General features: G+C 36.9%; 3 protein-coding genes across 9 annotated transcripts in view; all 3 read right to left on the reverse strand.

Moving 5' to 3' along the window:
• LOC117996669 (uncharacterized) overlaps positions 1-18,529 on the reverse strand; it is a 40,528-nt gene extending 21,999 nt beyond the window's left edge. For 2 of the 7 annotated variants that reach the window (XM_069509606.1, XM_069509602.1), the window contains exons 1-2: positions 18,211-18,519; positions 4,145-4,202 (exon numbers count right to left, since the gene is read on the reverse strand). In XM_069509606.1, coding sequence (XP_069365707.1) covers positions 4,145-4,192 — 48 coding nt within the window. In that variant the 5' untranslated portion in view covers positions 4,193-4,202; positions 18,211-18,519. Of the gene's footprint in view, positions 1-4,144; positions 4,203-4,929; positions 5,042-17,959; positions 17,984-18,210 lie in introns of those variants that run through there. The other 5 variants (XM_069509603.1, XM_069509605.1, XM_069509604.1 and 2 more) reach the window with 5 other exon arrangements.
• Positions 8,030-10,228, reverse strand: LOC117996424 (uncharacterized). Its single transcript, XM_034984483.2, has one exon. It carries the CDS (start codon positions 9,917-9,919, stop codon positions 8,318-8,320), a length of 1,602 nt encoding a protein of 533 aa, XP_034840374.2. The 5' UTR covers positions 9,920-10,228; the 3' UTR covers positions 8,030-8,317.
• Positions 18,530-21,484: 2,955 nt separating the features above from the next.
• Positions 21,485-23,591, reverse strand: part of Ack (activated Cdc42 kinase) — a 50,212-nt gene continuing 48,105 nt past the window's right edge. The window contains exon 12 of the mRNA XM_069509616.1: positions 21,485-23,047. Coding sequence (XP_069365717.1) covers positions 23,042-23,047 — 6 coding nt within the window. The 3' untranslated portion in view covers positions 21,485-23,041. The remainder of the gene's footprint in view (positions 23,048-23,591) is intronic.

A 23,591-nucleotide genomic window follows, 5' to 3' on the forward strand; every position in this document is an offset into this window, starting at 1 on the left:
AAGTTAGGACTTACTGATAAAAAAAGAGTACCAATTTTCCTGCACAACAGTTCTATAGACATGATAAATACGTGTAGGTTTAGTCAATGAAGCAGTCTATTATCAGGCTATCACAGAAGTAAGAAGCCTTTACAGCACAAATGTTGGATGAAAAAGGACAGGTTTTAATATAAACAAAGTATTAATGATGCTATTCATCTCGTGTGTCATAGGTTAAATGATTCATTTTAACGATTATGTATGTATTAGGTGGGTAGGTTAGGTAGGTATGTCCTCTTGACTCATAAACAAACTATTAAGAAGAAATTTGATTGCGGTCTTAATCGTGCCAGGTTCCTTGAAATAACAGAATTTTTCGACATACCTACAGTTATAGGTACATAATATTTATCAACAATGACATCAATCGATTACTTATCTACACTAATATTATAAAGAGGAAAACTTTGTTTGTTTGTTTGTTTGTTTGTTTGTTTGTTTGTTTGTTTGTTTGTTTGATTGTACTGAATAGGCTCAAAAACTACTGGACCGATTTTAAAAATTCTTTCACCATTCGAAAGCTACATTATCCACGAGTAACATAGGCTATATTTTATTTTGGAAAAAAATAGGGTTCCGTAAGATATTTGGGTTTTTCGGACACAAGGTGTAAAAAATCAACCAGAAAAGTTACTTATTTTGCGTACGCTGCCTAAACTATAAAAGATAGAACCATAAAATGTTCTAATTAATTGTAGATCTTATAAATATCTACAAAAAAGTCCGCGACACACTATACCCATCTATGTCGAGTGAGGCACAGCAACAATTTTTTTATTTAAAAATCTTGAATTTTTTTTGGACTACATTTAAACGCGTTTATTTTACTCATGCTATTAATCCTTATCAAAATAAATGATTTCATCACTAAGAACAGTTTATGGAGATAATATTTGGTCTTTGAATGATTAAAATTGGACGTTTGGTTTTGAAGTTATGGCGAAATTAAAATATTACGATTTCTGCTGCACGGCCCGTTGTCTACACTAATATTATAAAGAGGAAAACTTTGTTTGTTTGTTTGTTTGTTTGTTTGTTTGTTTGTTTGTTTGTTTGTTTGTTTGATTGTACTGAATAGGCTCAAAAACTACTGGACCGATTTTAAAAATTCTTTCACCATTCGAAAGCTACATTATCCACGAGTAACATAGGCTATATTTTATTTTGGAAAAAAATAGGGTTCCGTAAGATATTTGGGTTTTTCGGACACAAGGTGTAAAAAATCAACCAGAAAAGTTACTTATTTTGCGTACGCTGCCTAAACTATAAAAGATAGAACCATAAAATGTTCTAATTAATTGTAGATCTTATAAATATCTACAAAAAAGTCCGCGACACACTATACCCATCTATGTCGAGTGAGGCACAGCAACCATTTTTTTATTTAAAAATCTTGAATTTTTTTTGGACTACATTTAAACGCGTTTATTTTACTCATGCTATTAATCCTTATCAAAATAAATGATTTCATCACTAAGAACAGTTTATGGAGATAATATTTGGTCTTTGAATGATTAAAATTGGACGTTTGGTTTTGAAGTTATGGCGAAATTAAAATATTACGATTTCTGCTGCACGGCCCGTTGCGAAGTGGGCGTCACCAAGGCGGGGGTGCGCGTGCGGGAGGGGAGTTTAGATCTATGAGTAATTCGGCAACAAATGAAGAAATAGGTACCTATGTATTTCAGGATTTTCGGAAATTCAACCCCCACCTCGATTTTCTAAATTCCACCCGAGCGAAGCCGGGGCGGGTCAGCTAGTATTATATAAAGAGGTAATGTCGTTAAGTTTGTTTGTAGGGGGTAATCTTTAGAACTACTGAACCGATTTTAAAAATTCTTTCACCAGTAGAAAGCTACATTATTCCTGAGTGACATAGGCTATACGGGATCTTTAAAAACCTAAATCTACGCGGGCGAAGCCGCGGGGATCAGCTAGTTCACCTATACACAGGCATCAATTTTAGTATTACTATAGTAAGCGACAGGTCGAGATGGCAATCCAGATCGGGATGCCCGGCACACCCGCACAGTCCCCGCGTCAACCCGGTGCGGGATAGCGCGGGTGACGTGCGGGTGTGCAGGACATCCCCCCGCCTCATACCCCAATGTCGATCTCGACCTGTCGCGTACTATAGGTATCTAACGTTCGAATTGATTGAGTGGAGTGGAGTGGAGTGATTCAAAACAATACCAGCTTTCTCGTCGAATAACATGATAGTTAGGCATTAGCTCAAAATATAACAGACCGATGAATGTATTAAATATTCAAATTGATGGAGTATCAAGGGATATTAGCTCTATATTAGGATTTTTTTTATTGCGGCCATTCATCATTATCATGATCAACCCATCGCCGGCTCACTACAGAGAACGGGTCTCCTTTCAGAGTGAGAAGGGGTTTGGCCATCGGCAGCACAAAACTTTGAGATCATTACGGAGAAATCTCAATTATGCAGGTTTACTCACGATGTTTTCCTTCACCGTTAAAGCAAGTGATATTTAATTAGTCAAACCGCACACAACTGAATAGTCAGAAATACGTGCTCGGGATCGAATCCCCGACCTCCGATTAGGAGGCGGACGTCCTAACGACTGCGCTATCACAGTTTCGGTCGGTTAATTGCGGTCATTAATGGTAGGTTTTCAAAGCAAAAAAGTAGAAAAATCAGCATTTTGATAAACTAACTAATTCATACCCTCATTAAAATAAAGAACAAAAAATTGAAATCATTACATCCACTTTTACTACTAGCGTGGCCAATGTTTGCAAACTGAACGAATAGCACGTTTTATTACGAGTTTATTTATGTAGTAAAGCCAATGTTTATGAGTGCCTCTAAACATGTTTCCAAACAGATAGGTAGGTAGTAGGTACTCTATGCAGGCGGCTATACGGAAACTATCAAGCCGACATGTGGCAATCGTAGAAAGTGAATAAAACTACTAGAGTGGTCATACACTGAATAGCAGAATAAATCTACCTATACTAACCAAAATGTTACAAAGAGTTGTGTGTTCAATGTTCATGTTATGTCTGCCAATCGGTACTTGGTCGGTGTGGTGGACTATGGCCAAACCCTTGTTATACTGAGAGGAGTCCCATGCTCTGTAGTGAGCCAGCGATGGGTTGATGATGATGTTACAAAGAAGTAAAATTATTTAGATGTATGTAAGTACAAGTAGGTAGGGGATATAATCTCTGCAAGTAAAGATCTGATTCAGAAAATTATTCCACTGATAGATTGCCATTATATCCCCTAGTCATTGATTTAATGCCCCGAGTGCTACAGACTATGTAGGTAATGCGGACGAAATCAAGGGCAAAAGTTAGTCTTACTATAAAAATCGTTAGGTTAGGTAGGTTAGGTACATATATAAATATCTACAAAATTCTAAAAAGTTATTTGAAAATATGTTACCAAGAAGCCAATTTCATACCGACATACACCGCTACATGTCGCCGATTATTATTTTTCGAACCGAACTATGTATATACATACAGGGAGTAACCAGAACGCTAGTACAAACTTAGCGTTATTGTTATACTACCTAAACACAATCCAATACCAATAACCATTTGCCTCATTTTGTAGTTTTAGTGATTTAGTATTTTTCAAACCCGCAATGTATAGCGTGTAAAACTCGGGTCAATGCCCCGCTTACGACGCGGAATTGACTCCAAGTGGCCTACTAACGTAACATTCGTTGACCCTTGGCGTCAGTCAGATCTTTTATTTGCGATATATCGTAAACTTTTACAAAATAATAGGATTTTTTATATATATTTTTTGCGTTTTTTTAATGGTATCATATGAGTAATCACCAGTACTATCACCCGTCTTCGTTTTTGCCAACGTTCTGGTTACACTCTGTATAATAATATGTATAGTAATTAGATAGCTTTAAGTTTTATTGTATTATTTTCGTAATCGGCATCGATAATTTTTTGGTGCACAAAAAATGAGAGTAAAATTATTACGTACCTATTGTTAATAATTGTGGGACTTGCACAATTTGTTGTGTAAGCATTTCTACTGATGTTAGTAAAATATTCAGGCCCTCTGAAGTCCGAACACACAAATTAAAAGTTCACCTTTCTATACCTTTACAAGCCATGCTGATGAATTCACGAATTCATCTACTGAGGTCATCTGTAGCTATCTGAAAGAAATAAATACTTATAAACTAAAAAATATTTATTCGTACTTTCCTAAGTAGGCATAGAGTAAAATTTATCAGCACTTATCAAATAATATTATGTAGAAATACTTTGGTAGAACTAGAAAATTTAATTCAAACGCTAGATGGTGGTAGCTTTGGGTCCCGGAACCAAAACTTTTCTCTGAACATACAATATCAGTAGATAGAGGGATGGAGAGTCGATAAATTAAAAAGAACGGCATACAAATCTTCTATAATATAAAAATGAATCACTAAATGTGTTGTTCATCGCAAATCTCGAGAACAGTTGAACCGATTTCGCTAATTCTTTTTTTATAATATTCCTTGAAGTACGAGGATGGTTCTTACCCTAGTTCTTACGGAGAGAAAAATTTAAAAAATTTGAATCGACTGTTAGGCGGAACGAATTTCGCCAGGGCAGCTAGTTAATAAATAAATATATTATAAGTTGCCTACCTAAATTATTGATTACCTTCTTGAAATCTTTAGGGGACTAGAATTCACTTTTAGTGCCGAGTGACGACTGGGAATCAACGATTATAATAATAATAAAATATTGTTGCTATACTCAATAATAATAATTGAAATAGTTCAAGAAAATATTATGTACATTGTACAGTAATAGTACTTAAGACATACGCACGAAATAAAATAGAATAGAAAAATTAAATAAATTTCCTATTTTATAGGTAGGAATGTTACCAACCTCTTGTATAAAATTAAACAGATTAAGATGCCATTGCGCATTAGCGTAGTTTGTTAGAGCTCATTGATTCCGATGCAGATGGCTCAAGGCACGCGCACGCGATGTTCTCAGTTTCTCACACACTGCACAATGTATCTTCCACCTTCAATCACAATTCACACGTGTATCCACAGAGTACATCGTGTATATATCACACACACACAGCACGCCATTATAAGTAGGTACATAACGCTATGTTTATATTCGTCAATATAAAAATCGGCAATTATTCCAGAGCGTTTTATTGGAAATTAAATGAACTGAATTATTATGATATTGAATACAAGTTTCACTTCACTAGGTGGTACCACCTTATTGGATAAATTTTTATTTATAAACTTTGTAAACAACCGAAATCGGCAACTGTGTTAAAACTAATGTATTTATGTAAGTACTTATAGGATGTATTTATGCTAAATATTTGAATAAATATAAATTAGTATTTTGAATTTGTGGCCTCATGAGGTAAATAAATATGAGTTTATATTACCTAAGTATAAATAAGAGATGTTTTGTCAGCCCAGTGTTTCTAAAAAATCTTTAAGAAACACATGGATTTTGCTTTTTGTAAAAATTCTTCAATCTGGGTAGGTAGTTACTTAATGTGTTTTTTAATTTTTATTTTTTACATTTAGAAATATTTCACAAGTTACACACAAAACGCATTTTCATAAATTGACGAGTTCTAGGCTTTGAAACGATATTTTAGTAACGAACGACAAACGCGCCCGAACACGCAATCTCATATGATAAAAGATAAGAGCACGCTTAAAATCTCTTCTAGTGTCGTAAATTTTAGAGTTATGAGGGAATTTGGGAGCTTAACCACCTTAGATAATTGAGATAAGTGGACTCTAAAGTATCTAGAGGCACCCATAGAGGATAAAGTCGATCGACCTTGTTACTGCATCGCATATTCATGACAACTATCGTAACTTGCCGTGTAGCTGCGACTATTCAATTTGCGTCTATAAAACGATCATCGTGTCGTAATAGAAGTAATCTTTGCAAGCGTTTTAATCGATATAGAGAGGGAGCCAGTGCGTACCGGACCTTCGTTCTTTTATAAAAGCTGAAAGTTTCTCTGTGCATTGTCCCGAACACAGGGAGGAACAATCATAGACTATGAAGTTTGGATCTTGGTGGCTTTGGGAGATAACAGGTAATAAAGGTGTAAAGTATCTTACGTCAAAGTATAAACCCTATTTTTTATATTTTCTTCGGAACTAGTATTACAAATCACGGCATACATTTTCAGACACTAGCGTCGTGGCAACACCCTGCCAGACGTCCTTAATGTTTAAAAGTTTCATGACTACCTACATTTATTTTTTTTTGTGATGTAACCACAAATTCATGGTTTTTGGATTTTTTCCCTTAGGTATTTAGCGTTCCGGTACGATGCCGTGTAGAAACCAAAGGGGCATGGGTTTATTAAAAACTGCCGTAACCCTTCCAAGTTAGCCCGCTTTCATCTTAGACATCATCACTTGCCACCAGATGAGATTGCAGTCAAGGGCTAATTTGTATCTGAATTATAAAAAAACACCCATATCAAAGAGTAAGTAATATAGAAACTTCTTATTGAAATCCCCACGGTACTGGCGCCTCTTGCATTAAGCATCTAGCGTTTCGCTGTATAGTGAGATAAAAAGTTGTGTGTTTCGCACGGCTGCAAATTCATTTGCGTTCGATCCTTTGAATTCCTCGCTACGCTCAGGATAAAACTCGTGAGACAAAATAACAACTTTGTAACCTTGCATAGCAAATAAAGACACGAGAGCTGAGCTTGCAGCTGGAAGCAAAACAAAAATTTTAAAAGACATGTACGAGTACGAGCAGGCTCGCATCACCTAATAAATTGTGTAGACGATGAGGGCTGGTTCATTCATATACCTACTTGAGTTATTCTAAAATCCTATCAGTTGAACCTACCTATTTATACTTAAAAGAAAAGTTGGTAAGATATATCTAATTGTTACCCACATTCACTGGGTTCCCCTTCTACTTTTACAACACACATTACTTTAACCAGCAACTAATATAATTAGGTAACAGAAATCTCGTACTGATAGTATTTATTCAACTGCTCAACTGTCTGATAAAGAGACTCTCCAGTACCGGAATGTATGTAGTTATCTACCTTCCTACCTACCAACAATATTTACGTAAATCTATCTTACGTGTTCTGTTTATTTGCCAAGAATTCAGTTAGTCATACTAATTGTAACTTGTACAACAGCTGTATAGTAGTACCTACAGGTTTCGACTTTTAAAGCATACAGTGCATCAGTTAAAGCTAGCTAAGACAATATACCTAGTCCGCGACAGGTTGAGATCGCGATCGGGGTAGGAACCAGGCGGGGGACGCCCACGTCACCCACGCTAGCCCGCACCGGGTTAGCGCGCGGTCTGTGCGGGCACACGAGTAGATATTACTCGTGTGGTGCGGGTGTCCTGGGCGTTCCCTCCCCTATTGCCATCTCGACGTGTTGCGTAAATCCTATAGGTACATTGCTTATAATTATTATGACTCACTCGGAACACAAAATCAGGATTCATTCATATCCATTCCAGTCATACTACTACTACATAAAATCCATCTATACTTTATTATAAAGCGAAAAGTGTGCTGTACCTGTCTGTCTGTCTGCTAGCTTTTCACGGCCTAAGTACATTTCACCGATTTTGACAAAATTTGGTAGGTACAAGGATAGCTTGCATACTGGGGATGGACTATTTTGTGTCCCAAAGTTTTAATAAAACGTGTAATTTCGCGTGGACAAAGACGCGGGCATTATCTATTTGGTACATAGGTATACTAAGTCTAGTATACATATATTCTGTGGTCTAGTCTAGTCTTGTACTTTGTTTTGTGGTGGTACGGGGTTATACTTATCTATTACATAGGTATTACCCCCCGGGTGTATAAACCTGTTTGTAGAATAATAAGTACAGATCGCGCGGCGAGAGTTTGGCTTTGACCTTCGGGTGGAGGGGATTACTGCGCATGGGTACTGTCACGCACACAATACTTTTCCTTTTTTATGTACCAGGTTGGATATTTGAGTGGGTCAAAATTCATGTACAGTGGTAATAATGCTAGAAAATAATACGAAATAGATAAACTTCTTCATTTATTAAAACTATTGATAGTTATTTTACTTATATAAAATGTTTATTTCCTTTTAAAGTTTACAGAGACAGCGATGAAAATTCTAAATAATTGTTTTTTAATAAAATTATTTATTCCAAGATACATGTAAAATTGGTACATACAAACAAAAGAAAACTTAAAATAATTATTAAATACAAAAGTTAACATTAAAAAAAAGTCTTAGCAGCAGTGCTATTCAGATTCTGAATCAGTTAAAGGTTTAACGCCTTCTATGAAATCACCGCATGGTCCAGTGGTGCTGCCGCGACACGAAATTGTGCAACGTCTTTTGCTTGTTGAGGGTCCGGGTTCAGGGCTTCCTCGGTTGCAGTTGTCATCATCATCATCTTCATAACCATCATCAGAATCATCGTCTTCGGAATTATCATCGACGCGAATTATAAATTGCTCGGTAAGTAAATCAACTACATGGTCACTCTTGACGTACTCTTCTTCTATATCTTTTACCTTTTTACATATTTTTCCCCATTCCTGGGCACCCATTAAGGATACTTTTTCTTTGATAAGTTTGGTACATTCTTGTAAATTCCATTTAACATTTTTGCTAGCTACATATTGTTTAATAGTAGCCCATGCCATTTCTATGGGGTTGAGGTCTGGATGGTAAGGCGGTAATCTCAATATGCTATGGTTTGCTTCTGCTAAAATTTGATCTATTGAAAAAGTTTTAAATCTTTCTTTATTAGCTTTTATCAAGTTGTACAATTGTGGCTTGAGCATTGTTGAATCATATTGTATGCCTTTATCAGTTAGCCAATTCTGCATATCGGCTTTTTTGGTATTGGAGGACGGTGCTAAATCCCATTGTTTATTGTGGTATGAAGCGTTGTCGACAACCACTACAGAATTGGGTGGTAGGTTGGGAATTAATTGTGTCCTAAGCCATTTTTCATAATTCTCGTAATTCATGTTGTCGTGATAGTCCCCTGTTTTGGTGCCGGCTTTAAAAGTTAATAAAGCATTTGGTATAAACCCAGCTTCAGATCCTGCGTGGACTATCACGACTCGTTGTCCTTTAGAAATGGGTTTTTTTAGTCCTTCCGTAGGGCCATCGCTCCAGGCTTTGGTTGTTGAGTGCGATGAATCTACGTAGGATTCATCTGTGTAAACAATGGGTCTTCCTTCTTGTCGATATTTTCTTATTTTACTTAAATATTCAATGCGTTGTAATCGGATATTCGATGTTTCTATTAGTAATTTACGGTTGTTTTCTGTTTTTTTCCAGCGAAATCCTAACTCCTTTATAATTACACGAAGACTTGTTTCTGACCCTTTAAAGTTTATATCTTCCTCAAGTTTCTTTTTTAGTTTCCCAATGGTGGGAAGTTCATTATTCGTCTTGTGAAAATTGTGTATACATCTTTTTATAATACCTTGGTCAAAATTATCAATATTCGTAACTGGTTTAGCTCTGGGACGTTTTTTTCCAGGTGTTCTGAAAGTAATTAGCAAATCGGAACTCTTGGCTTGATTTGCGATATTTTTTACAGTTCCAATTGAAGTCTTAGTGGCCTCCGATGTCCGTTTTTGAATTTTAGCTAATTTACTGACTACACAATTTAATTTAGAAACAGTTTCCGTTTTCATTACCTGCATAGTCTGTATAGTTTGGTTATTCTCCGACTGACTGAGTAAAGAAGCAACTTCCTCAATCTGACTTCGAATTTGCTTCAATGAATCGACACATTCGTCAGCTTCTTTCTTTAAAAAGCAATTCACGTCATATATCATTTTCCGTGCTTGCCTTTTTAAAACAATGTTTTTTTTACGCATTTTCAAATCACTTTTTAATATTTAACAAAAAAAACTTAACTGACAAACTTAAACAAACAAACTCAACAAATAATAACAATCGACAACAATAAACAATTAACGAAAATAGCAATTCACTTGTGAACGTGATTGTACAACACGAGTGCGCGGTACGTCGTATCGATGCGAGAGGCAGGGAACGACTGGAGCAGTGGAGCGCCAATCAGAGCACCGCGTGCGCCTACACACCCGCCCCGCACCCCACTAATTGCCCGTTGATACCCAATTTCTGATTTCTGCGCAATAACGGTCAAAGCCAAACTCTCGCCGCGCGTACTGTAAGTCGGTATTTACTTATCTTGAAAAGCGCGAAGAAAAATTATCAAAATGGTTGCATCGTTATTGATCCCAGGGAATTGAAGAGTGTAACAATCATGGACTCTCATACTAATAGTCTCCCATACTAATAAAGCAATAGGAAAATTTGTTGTAAAGAGTACAAAAATATTAGGTTAAAGTTTATAAAAATCAGTTTAGTAGATTATAATAATGCTGTACTAACACATAAAAACATAAAATGACTATTTTAGAAGGTCAAATTTACAAAACGTTATAAACACTCGTATAACGAGGAAAACTGCAGTTGGGAAGGTAGTACATGGGAACGACCCAGCGGTCGATGCCTAAATGCCAAATGAGTTGTCGCGGGTGTTGACGGACCACCGGCGCGGCGGTGCTTGCATACATTGAGTGCTAAGTGCAAGGGAACGTGCACAGAGGGAACACGTTCTTATCTGTAGGGCCACGCATGTGTCTGAAACTAGAATTGAATTGACTAGAGATACAGATAGGTCTGTTGATCTCTATGTTAAACAGATATTGCTTGGAGTTCTGCACTCTTCTGATGGTTTTTATAAATACAAATACATAAATCAACTTTAGCGTTTGAAGACACTCATGCGAAGGAGGGTCGGAGCGCTCTGATGTTTGTACGTCCTGCCTAAAGGAAATCCTAGCGTCTCGGTGCTCTGAGAATCTTTTGCTAAAGTGATTTCTAACGTGAAATATTTTATCGCTTACATGTATAATACAAATACATCTAAAACCTAAAATTGTGTGGGGATAGTTATATACCCTTCTGAATGGCAATAATATATTAATACAAATCCAATACACGAACGCACGTTTCAAAATAATGTGTTAGTTTTCAATATGTGAACACCCACTTCCTTTACTCAAACCCCGTAAAGTCATTTGTCTGATGAACTCATTACTTCTGATACTCTAAAAGTTCTTGGTTTATTATGGGCACAACACTGCCAAAAGATCCTTCTGCTAGATGATGCACGTGCCACTTTAAAAATAAATTAGGAGTAACATTTCTAGGTAGTTCAGTAAGTGAGGTAGGACAGGGCTTTCTTAGGTAGGACCACAGGTTAGTTACAATTGGTGCCGTGACCAGGATAGGTTTTAACGGCTATATAGGTGGTATAAAGATATTGATAGGTAGGATAACGTGGGCGAAAGCCTACAATTGTTGCTCGTGAAATGGAAAGAGTCAGAAGAGGTTTTGAGTTCATTATGACTTAGATGACTTGTAGTCAGGTGGTTGTGATATAAAATGTTTAATCAAAAACAGAGTAAGGAAGCGAGTAGAACTTGTAAGCAGGAGGTAGGTAGGGGTTTGTAGTGCCCAACTAATGGTGAGATTGCGTATGCGTATTATAATTATTTAAGTTTTGAAATGATAGTTTGGGAGTATTTTTAAGTCGTTCTTATGATTTTTTTTGAAGGAATATTATTATAAAAAATAATATATAAAAATATTAATAAATAATATTTTAGTGCAATATGTTATATGGAATTAATGCGATAAACAAAGACAAATAGCTGAAATGATAGATAGAGCGAAAACAGAGTGTTACAAAGTAATTAATAAGTGAAAACCTTTAAAATTATTTTATTTATAAATAAGGAACGGGATGAGACGAATAATATGCTAAGGAAAGCGAAGGGTTCAACTATAGGGTGAAGTACAGTACTGTATGGTAATAATCTGAATTAATTATAGAACAATAATGTGATATGAGATTGCAGTAAGCGTTAAACATTTTGTTAATTTTGAAGTAACCGGCCGCAGCGCAGCGGGTGAACAGCCGCATTCTTGACGCGATATAGGTAGGGGCTCGCAGGTTCGAATCCCACTCATGATTGAATTGGTGACATTATACTTTATAGTTTTTTTTTTTTCAATTTGGCGAATTATTTCGACGTACTATTGGAAATAGTAATTACCTAAAGCAAGCACACTGACTAATTGACCTTGTGTGAATTATTGAGTGTTACGGAAAAGGCAGGATTAGGATAATCTAGTGATAGGATGGTGTATAATCTGCTAAGATATTTTAAAGTGCGTATTCATGTATGTAAGCTTAGTTTCTTGATTAAACATAGATGGTGCTGATTTCCTTCATGTCGCGCTAAAATTTATAGCTTAAGGGAACATATTATGTCGAGTAAAGTGTAAATTGTTGTTGGTCATGTTTTGCAGTTGCCAGTTAATAAACAAGTATAATACCAATGGCAAGTATTATTTTACTGTACACATTGTAAGTCATGGCGTGTACAGATGGGTTATACATAAATCAATCTAATAGGTGCATGGAATCATAAAGTCGGGGGGTTGTGATAAGAGATTTTGTAAAGAATAGGAAGATGATATTTACCTGAAGTAAATTCTACTCAGCATGACTCATAGGAGGTAACTATTCACATGCTTCATAGAATTTAGGGGGTTGAATGTAACAATCATGGACTCTCATACTAATAGTCTCCCATACTAATAAAGCAATAGGAAAATTTGTTGTAAAGAGTACAAAAATATTAGGTTAAAGTTTATAAAAATCAGTTTAGTAGATTATAATAATACTGTACTAACACATAAAAACATAAAATGACTATTTTAGAAGGTCAAATTTACAAAACGTTATAAACACTCGTATAACGAGGAAAACTGCAGTTGGGAAGGTAGTACATGGGAACGACCCAGCGGTCGATGCCTAAATGCCAAATGAGTTGTCGCGGGTGTTGACGGACCACCGGCGCGGCGGTGCTTGCATACATTGAGTGCTAAGTGCAAGGGAACGTGCACAGAGGGAACACGTTCTTATCTGTAGGGCCACGCATGTGTCTGAAACTAGAATTGAATTGACTAGAGACACAGATAGGTCTGTTGATCTCTATGTTAAACAGATATTGCTTGGAGTTCTGCACTCTTCTGATGGTTTTTATAAATACAAATACATAAATCAACTTTAGCGTTTGAAGACACTCATGCGAAGGAGGGTCGGAGCGCTCTGATGTTTGTACGTCCTGCCTAAAGGAAATCCTAGCGTCTCGGTGCTCTGAGAATCTTTTGCTAAAGTGATTTCTAACGTGAAATATTTTATCGCTTACATGTATAATACAAATACATCTAAAACCTAAAATTGTGTGGGGATAGTTATATACCCTTCTGAATGGCAATAATATATTAATACAAATCCAATACACGAACGCACGTTTCAAAATAATGTGTTAGTTTTCAATATGTGAACACCCACTTCCTTTGCTCAAACCCCGTAAAGTCATTTGTCTGATGAACTCATTACTTCTGATACTCTAAAAGTTCTTGGTTTATTATGGGCACAACACTGCCAAAAGATCCTTCTGCTAGATGATGCACGTGCCACTTTAAAAATAAATTAGGAGTAACATTTCTAGGTAGTTCAGTAAGTGAGGTAGGACAGGGCTTTCTTAGGTAGGACCACAGGTTAGTTACAAGAGTCATAGGTACCTATCTAACAAAATAACAGTAATGCACTGATGAGAGATTTATGTTACAGTGTTAATCTGAGATGTTGAAAGATATCTATTTTATTACGTCCTTTTATTTAGCTTCTTTCAGCGGTTGCATGAAACTTGGAAGAGATTAACTTGTGAGTAGGTAGATAGAGTTCTTGTTCACTTTTACATTTACTCATGCTGCTATATTCCTATGTTTTGTTCTATATTCAAACTCAAACATCTTTATTTCATTATGACTAACTTGTGGCACCTATCTAAAGTCAAGACCATAGAGGTCAAGACTCTCCCACGGGGTCGGAAAGTGGTAAATTAAAACTACCTGACTATTCATAAGCACTTGTAAAAAGTTTACATGAATAAAAAAACATTCTATTCTATTCTATTCTATAAAGCAAATTCTACTGAAGAGCCGTTAAGAAACTCAGAAATTTTGAGTACCTACTTATCATTTTTTAACTCTGATCAGTCAAATCAAATCTGCTTTCCCAAGCGTACAAAAAGCCATGAGTTAAGTATATCTAAATATATTTTAAATCCTTGCTGGTTTCAGCGTGTATTCTGTAGTAATAAAGATCCTTATTTAATCTACAGTTTATGTACTGTACGTTAGGAAAACATTTTGACGTACGATGCACTTTTACGGCGTTGATGTATCATTGTTAGTTAGAACTGCGTCATCATCTCTACATGGTGACCGGTAAAACGTCACGATCCCATAACTGGGTCTTCAGTCTTCACCGGGAGATCCATTTGGATCGGCGATCCCCGATCTACGATCCAGGATCGTGGAGCACGGAACGAATGAAAGTAGATGCACTTGGTTCAATATAATATCACAGTTTGAAGACAAAAGGAGGATTGTTTTAGAAGTTTACCCTGACCAATTTAAAAGTACCACCCTCCGATATACCTCTCCCTAACTTATAATAATTAGGTACCCTATTATGGCCCCACTGTGCGCGCTTATTCGCGTTAAAATAAACATTAGCTACATCACTCATAATACTTATTAGATCACATGAGCGAAGCAATTACCTGCCCAGGCTATTAGGTATAGTTTATGAGCAGAGATTCAGTCGCTGTTGCCGAATGCCACATTGAATCATCAATCATCATAGTAGGTATCTATGTCATAATATTGGGTCACTACTTTATATCCAAAAACATTGAGTAGGTATACCTATAAGTACGCGCCTAACCAATAGCTACCTACCCACTGATAAAACTATCTTAGGTACTTACCTACCTACCTACCTTACAGTTGGACTGAAGTCAATAAGTCAATTAGCATCAATTTCAATTGACATCTATTTGACCATCTGGGAGAAATACCTAAACAAGTCTCGACTCTATCCTTGATTCGTATTTATTTATTCACATAGGTACCTATACTTACCTAAGTTTAACATTTACATAGGTTCTTAGCACCCCTAAGCAAGCCTTTTCGAATGCCGACATAATATTTACTATGTCACAGTTATTTAGTACAAGCTACTTTTTTTTTATTTTATTTTATTTTATTTTTATAAGTTACCTTACTTCTAGTTATAAGCCTTGCCTTGCCCCGCCCAGTGTTTTAGACGAACTAAAAGACAATCACAACTTTCTTTGGCGATTGGATAGGTACCTGCCTACAAAAATAATTGTGTATTGAAAGTTGAAACTTGCTCCATTTGCGAATCTTAAAATATCTTAATTTCTTAGAATAAAATAGAATAAAATATAATATTTTTATTCAAGTACCACATTTTACAAGTATGCAAATAAATAAATGAAAAAAAAAACAAAAAAAAAAACAAGTGCTTTTGAATCGTCAAATAATTTGATTTACCACTGGTTTGGTATGCCGTTCCTACCGAGAAGAACCAGCAAGAAACTCGGCGGTTGCTATAATTATTATCTAATAGGAACTTATCAACACAAGTTTACAACGGGGAAAATTGCATCAAAATCAGTAAGTAGTGTACAGATTTTTAAAAGTATAGGTACCTATCTACTATCTACCTACTGAAAATCGCTATAAACGACTGGCGTTCATTAGGTCTGAAATCAAGTCGCTGGCACTTGGCAGGCGTGTGCGCGGGCCATGTCTGAGAAAGGAAACTCGAGTTCGCATTCAGCGAGTCCTTTTGTTGTGGACTTCACCTCCCGCTGCAAGTATGCTTTAGCTCATTAGGCTTTTCAACCATTGTGCCTCTAAGCCCTGACAAAAAGAGGCCATCCCACTGTACTCTTAAATGAATGAGAACGACAATTTTATTCTAACTTAAATTCAGTGTAACCGCGGCTTCTTTTGTACAGGTGTTTTACCCGATTAAAAGGAGAGTTATGTCACTTGTATGTTATATGTTATAATAATATTATGACTATAGGTACTATGAGGTAAGATAATATGTTTGTCTGTGTGTTTGTTCATCAGCACCCTCATAATAGCTGGACATGTCATTGGTTTACCTAGGCTAGGATTTAAGAGTAGGCAGCTAGTGTAAGCTGTGATAGCCTAGTGGTTGGGACGTCCACCTTCTTATCGGATGTTGGGGGTTCAATCCCGGGCACGCACCTCTAACTTTTCGGAGTTATGTGCGTTTTAATTAATTAAATATCACTTGCTTTAATGGTGAAGGAAAACATCGTGAGGAAACCTGCATGCCTGAGAGTTCTCCATAATAGAACATTATTAACAAAGAAGTGTGAAGTCTACCAACCCGCACATGGCCAGCGTGGTAGACTATGGCCTAAATCCTTCTATCTCTGAGAGGAGACCCGTGCTCTGTAGTGAGCCGGCGGCGATGGATGGATCATGATGAACTAGTGTACAGTCTACGACAGTAATGCAGCGAATGGAATTTGAAGAACCTACAATCTTTCGGATTTTAGTCCAGCCTCTAACCGTTGAGTTATATTGAATCTTCATCAAATAAGTTTCGATATCCATAATATAATTAATTCTTTGTTCGCTTTAGGAGAGATTCTCAAAAAGACGGATTCTTTAAAGGAATGAAATGTTTACAGTTTTACCCAAAGTTTAATACTGGCAATTAAACCTTCTTTTTCCTAAATAAACCAACCTACTTTTTCAAGAATAAAGCATAAGAAATATTATTTTTAACGCGTGCCTACTAATTAGTACCTACTTGGACAAACCTCACAAGATAGCGGACCTTTATTAAAAACTGCATTTAAGTTTTATCAAAATCAGTGCAGCTTTTTTTGAATGAAACAAGTAAACTTGTCAATAAATTCAACTACCTTAGTCCTTATCCGAATTTAATGCGTCTTTGCTTTGAAGACTATCCTTTGTAAAAGTTTATTCAGAGAATGTAGAAACCATGACGTAGAGATCTCGTCACATCAAGCACTACGTTCATGCCTTTATAGTAGTTTATGTAAGTATACATTTAAATAAAAAATCATAATAGTGGTGGCGAGTAAAACGGTATAATTGCACGAAATAAAATTCACAGCAGGAGCAAAAAACTGTGTGAAAGCTCCTGAAACTGTACTGTTGTTACATATATCGTTTTGATCGCAATCTCGAACTTTGCACCCAATTTTAGCACAGTTTGAGGCGGTTTTACTGGGAAATGAGTCGTCAAGTTAAACTATTCAGTGATCGAAATCATGATCTTTGGACTCAATTCAGTACCTACTACCATTTTAGGCCGTTATCCTTGAAAATGAGTACGCAAATTGTATTCAATCGGCCAAGTCAGCCGTTCAGAAAGAAAGTATTTTGATCAGAAATGTAATTACACCATTTTGTTCGTCATCTTCTTAATTCGATTCTGTTACTGATTCTGAACAAACTACTTTCAGGTTTTGCATATACTAAAACTAACGTTGTATAAGGTATGAATGAAGTGTATTTTGAAGAATATAAATTGAAATATTAAAATATAAAGTGATTAAATTATTCGATTATTACAACGAAATTATTAGGATCAGAGTTACCCAACCAAATAGTTATTATAGGTAGGTAGTAGGTACACAATTATCTACCTTCGACGTAGGTAGATAGGTAGGTTGTAGCGTAGGATACTCAGTTTCATATCGACGTGTTTTGTTACGTATGACCTCGACCGAAAGGTCAAACAAAGGATTAGAAAAATATCCTTTAAGATGTGTAGAGCCTTGAAAATGTTATTGATAAAGTGATATAAGTACCTAGGTAAAGTAAATTGAAGCTTGTAGTCGTATCGCCTTCTGCGTATTTACCTTCGTGTGCCAAGTGAAGATAGCTTGACTACTGAAAAAATTATATCAATTACAATACTTTAAAATTAATGTTGCGCTCTATGGTCGCTGGAGCTTTGAGCGAGAGGAGAAAAGGTGTTCGACTAAACGCCCATTATGTAACACCTCGTCGTCGTCAAGAACTACCTGTATAAGGCAAAAGAGAGCTGCTTAATTCAGTGAATTAATGAAGCGGTAGCGGCTTTTTGCGAGCATACACTAAATACACTAACCAATAGAGCATGAGAGCAGTCGAGAGTGGAACACACGGTGAGCACGATCACTGCCGTCGAACACCAGTACTTATAGTTCAGATACGGCCGCGGCGACTGTTGGCCGTCGTCGATAACGTGAGCTACATATGTTAGGGCGGGAAGGAGCGGGCACGAGGGTCGGAGGGGCCAGGGTACTTTACCTAGCGGCGGCGTAGCGAGGGTCGGGCGTGGGGCGAGGGTGGGCTGGTCGCGCGTCGGGCGCGGTCGGGCTCGTCAGCGGTCGCGCGGCGCGGCCATGGCGCGCGGCAGGCGGCGGCGACTCGCGCACTGCCGGCCCGGCCGCGGCCGCCGCGCCGGCCCCGGCCCGCGCCGGCGCGCCCGCCGCCCGCGCACGCGCCCGCCCGCCCTCCGAGAATTGATCAGCCGGAATCTCGATGCTGAAGAAATTTATGATAGCTCGCCGATATATTATCGACGAAATACTGCGACCAGCAATTTCACCAAGTCACGGATGCTGCGATTTCATTGGAATCTTTTTGCTTAACCCTTTCTATATTATACATAGAACTTTATGAAACCTGAGAACAGAAAAATTAAAAAGTATTGACGTATATCTTTGCTCATATATTATTATTATTACATATTTTAAAATCTACAAGTACTTACCTACTAAAAATCATAATTCATGACATGACACAAAAGTAAGTTTTTTTAATAGATTCGTAATTCGTATTATAGGGAATAGACGCTTTATCGTGCGTTGGTTAGACGGTAGGTAACGTATTGATTTCTTAGTTATTTTATTTATTCACCGCAAGTTGTGCCTAATCATTGCGATAAAGAAATATTACTATATGATAGATATCTATAAGCTTTGGCATCTAGATCTACCTATTATAGCTTTTAGCTTTATAAAACAAGCCATAATAAATATAGCTACATCAGTCATTGTGGTTTTTAAATAATTATAAATAATAGTGGTGATAGCCTAGTGGTTAAGAGTGACATCCGCCTTCTTTTCGGGAGGTCGGGGTCCAAATCCCGGGCCAAAACCACTAACTTTTCGGAGTTATGTGCGTTTTAAAACAATTAAATATCCATCACTTCCTTTAACTGTGAAGGAAAACATCGTGAGGAAGCCTGCATGCCTGAGAGTTCACCATGTTCTCAAAAGTGTGTGTGAAGTCTGCCAATCCGCATTGGGTCAACGTGGCAGACTATGACCTAAACGCTTCTCACTCTGAAAGGAGACCCGTGCCTGTGGCTTGAAGTGCCCCAGCGATGGGTTGCTCATGATGATGATGATTTGATGAAGGACACACTGTATACGATTTAGGTAAAACCCATTCAATTGATCTTGTCTGAACATAAAAGTCACAATAAATCAAATAGGTACATCCTATAGATTTTAACTACCTACTAAAACGGTGTAACTAATTGCAAAAAAATTAAATTTTACAGGAGAAAATAAAACAGAAAGAAAGCTGTTGAAACTTTACTATAGTTATGCCATTTTGATCGAAATCGCGAACTTTGGATTCAATCAAAGAAGTTGGAAGTACTACTTTATTACAGTTTTAGACGGAATGGAAATGACAGATGACTTCAAAGTTGTATTCAAAACTTCGAACATTGGACTCAGGTTTAACTAGCAGTTTTAGGCCGTTTTGCTTGGAAATAAGTTCAATTTGTATTTCGAACCAAAAAAAAGGATGTACATCGTTTTCTTCGCCAGCCTCTCAAATGATAATAAAAGGGTTAAAATAAAAGATGCTAAGTACCATTCAAGCAGGTACATAATAATTTATATCTCATTTAAAGAAGGTAGGTACCTACGTCATATTTTACCATGGTATTATCCATAGGTACTAATATTATATATGCGAAACGTGTCTGTCCGTTTGTCTGCTGGCTTTTCACGGCCCAACAGTTTAACTGATTTTGATGTAATTTGGTACAGAGTTAGCTTACATCTCGGGGGCGGACATATGCTACATTTTATTCCGGAAAATCAAAGAGTTCCCTCGGGATTTTTGGAAACAGGAAACCCATCCGTTTAACCGATTTATATGAAATTTGGTGCAGTGGTAGCTTGCACCCCGGTTACCCGGTAATGGATTTTTTTCTATAATTTTGACATACATACTTACTTGTAGTGCGATATAGCGAAAGGAGAGTATGGCCGTCAATAAAACCTATTAATGGTACTTTAGTACCTACACAAATCTCTATAGGACCGGTCTAGAAGTAATTTAAAGTTGTGTACAACTGAATTAGCAACTGTTGATTAGGTAGGTATGGTGGGTACCTACCTATATTTTTTATTAATTAAGATACCTACAAGTTAGCCCTTGACTGAAATTTTACCTGGTGGTAAGTGACGATACAGTCTAAGATGGAAGCGGGCTAACCTGGAAGAGTTATGTCAGTTTTTATTAAACCCATACCCCTTTATTTTCTACAAGGCATCGTACTGGAACGCGGCACGGCGGCATGGCTTTGCTGGTACAGTGGTAACTAGTCACGTTATATCGGTTAGAACAGTGATGTCAAACTTCTTGATCTCTCTGAAGTTGCAACAAGCAAGTTCCTGCGTATTTGCGTTACGCCGCGCCGGTTCAATAAATACAAAGTCCTTTTTCTCGCCCCGAAACGAATACGCAGAACAAGCTCTGACACATTTGCCGTACAAAAGTTTAGCGTCACCTGTGTGAAGATTGCAGACAGGAATACAGGCCCTGTTTTTTCGTATAAGTCCCGCAAATTGCTAAAACGCGTGGCCGCCATTTTACTGACGTCAGCATCAGACTGAAGTTTCGAGCTGATGGTATATTTTTATGTCGGCTGACGTCATTTCGATGCAATTTGCGGGACATATATCCATTACGCACGACGACTTCAATTTTCTGATTCTAACGGTCGCGACCGACCGTGCGTAATGGGGTCTAAGTAATGAACCAACCGTGCAGTCGCCCCATATGGGCGGCGGTTTTAGGGTGGATAAACTAAATAAGTCCTCTTTTTTCATAATAATTTACCGTTCGTTCCCATTAGTTCAACCGTTGAATAAGCGAGACTTTTTTTCTCAGAAGTTCAACTCGAGGCGAGGCGAGGCGACGCGGACGAGGCGAGGCGAGGACGGAATCAGTAGGCAGATCTAAATATACTCATGCAAAACATCACGCCGATCCGTTGCTCTGTTGCAGCATGATTGAAAGACAAACCAACAAACAAACACACTTTCGCATTTATAATAAGGGTAATAATTCCGCATAGTGAACAACACAATCAGTATTCGAAACAATGTTTATATTTTATCATTTGAATACACAAAAATACACGTGAAAAGGTAAAAGTAGGTACTTAAAAATTTAGGCTGAGTTTTCAATGAGGAAGTTTCAGGGCAACGTTCGATAAAATTTTCATCATCATCATGATGATTACACATTTTGTGGGGAAGAAACGTAAGGAAAATTACAGTGCAAGCTAGCTCTTACTCTTCATCTATGTCATTGATTGACATAATATAGATACAGGTATTATTTTTTATCTTTAGTGGTGGGGTTATTTAGCGCCATCTATGAAAATTTTATTGAACGTTGCCTTGAAACTTCCTCATTACCAAATAAAATTTAACCGACGAATATGACGTTTTAACAGATTTACAATCACTGAAATGGACACATACAATAACGCTGGAAGAAGTGTGCCATACGAAATGATAGGTCGTCATTTATTGTGCTGTTTTGAAGCGCGCACTCCACTGAGCGCACCCGGAAGTATAATTGACACTTCGTGTCAAATGATGGTGCTTCTGTGTTGACAGATGTCTCTTCACTAACATTTAGTTCAAGAGTACGCTCACATTACATGAGGCTATCAGCGTAAAAAGGCGAAAATCAAGCTGCTTCAAAACCAACAATTGCAAGTCCAGCGTACTTGTATTAGTAGAGATCAGTGTTTTCAATGAAAAATCGGCTCTAAGGCTATTACATAATGCTGTGCAGTGCATATTATTAAGATAGAAAATTACTTAAAATTATAATGTACCTAAAGGAATGCTAAATTAAACTGCCACCACAGATATCACATTCATGTTATTATTATTATAACTAAGTAAATATTTCGAAGGGAATTAGTTTTTATTGTATGGTTATTGTTATTATTCTTATAAAATACATACATGCCAGTAGTTTAGTATGGTTAGGTTAGGTTATTTGATTTTGAAAAAAAACCGGCCAAGTGCGGGTCAGGCAGTCGTATTTTTTCGACATTTTGCACGATAATTCAAAAACTATGATGCATTAAAAAAAAAAACTGTTTTAGAATGCACAGGTGAAGACCTTTCATAGGATACCCCACTTGATATAGGTTTCTTACTTCAAAAATTGAAAATACACTAATTATTATTAGTTCATGATCACAATTTAATTTTTTTTGTGTGATGTAACCACAAATTCACGGTTTTTAGATGTTTCCCTGAATGTCTGCTATAAGACCTACCTACCTGCCAAATTTCATGATTGTAGGTCAACGGGAAGTACCCTGTAGGTTTCTTGACAGACCGACAGATAGATAGACAACAAAGTGATCCTATAAGGGTTCCGTTTTTCCTTTTGAGGTACGGAACCCTAAAAACTAAACAGGTACGTTTTCGTCGTAGTCTGATTAACCATAGAACCCCAGTAATACTAATCAAATATTATCTGATATTTATTTATATATTATTACGATTGTAGCTGGTCTTGTTTAGCACCTCCCAATATTTCTATCACTTTCACCGACACTAATTTTATTAATTGCAAGCTTTTAAGAAAATTATTTTTGATACAATATTCTTCTGATATATTTAAATACTAATAATGGTTCACTAATGAATGACAAAAAACGTATGACAAATTATCAGTTCACCAAAAACTTTTGAAAAACTAATCAAATCACAAACGTCGTATACCGCAAACATATCATTTTACAAAAGATCATTTGACATATATTCTATTCACAAATGTTTTACTTTGCAAATTTGCTGAATGTTAAAATATCATTTAAAAATTTATTATTTCACCAAATAATTTGTTTTTCAAATTCGCGATTTTACAAAATAATAGATGATAAATTTATTATTTGATAAAATAACTAATTAACAAAAAACACACAAAAAGTCTGTTTTGGATACATATGCAAACCCCTATGCAACGCAGCAATAATATCATGGGGCTCCTTTTTTCTGGGTGCGAAAAAAAGAAATAACCCACGAAGGGGATGGCGGGGTCTCAGACCCCGCCATCCTCTTCTAACCTAACCGTTCCGAGTCGGAGTGCCCAAAGTCCCGAGCTCGCTTCGCTCGCTCTTGATGGTGGGAGCGGGGGGGATGAGAGAGACCCCCCACCATAGTGGTG

The sequence above is a fragment of the Maniola hyperantus genome, chromosome 3 (assembly GCF_902806685.2).
Source record: "Maniola hyperantus chromosome 3, iAphHyp1.2, whole genome shotgun sequence".
Lineage (NCBI taxonomy): Eukaryota > Metazoa > Arthropoda > Insecta > Lepidoptera > Nymphalidae > Maniola > Maniola hyperantus.

Coding starts and splice junctions, on each gene's coding strand:
- LOC117996424 (XM_034984483.2), bottom strand. CDS start 9,919: ATGCGTAAAAAAAACATTGTTTTAAAAAGGCAAGCACGGAAAATGATA.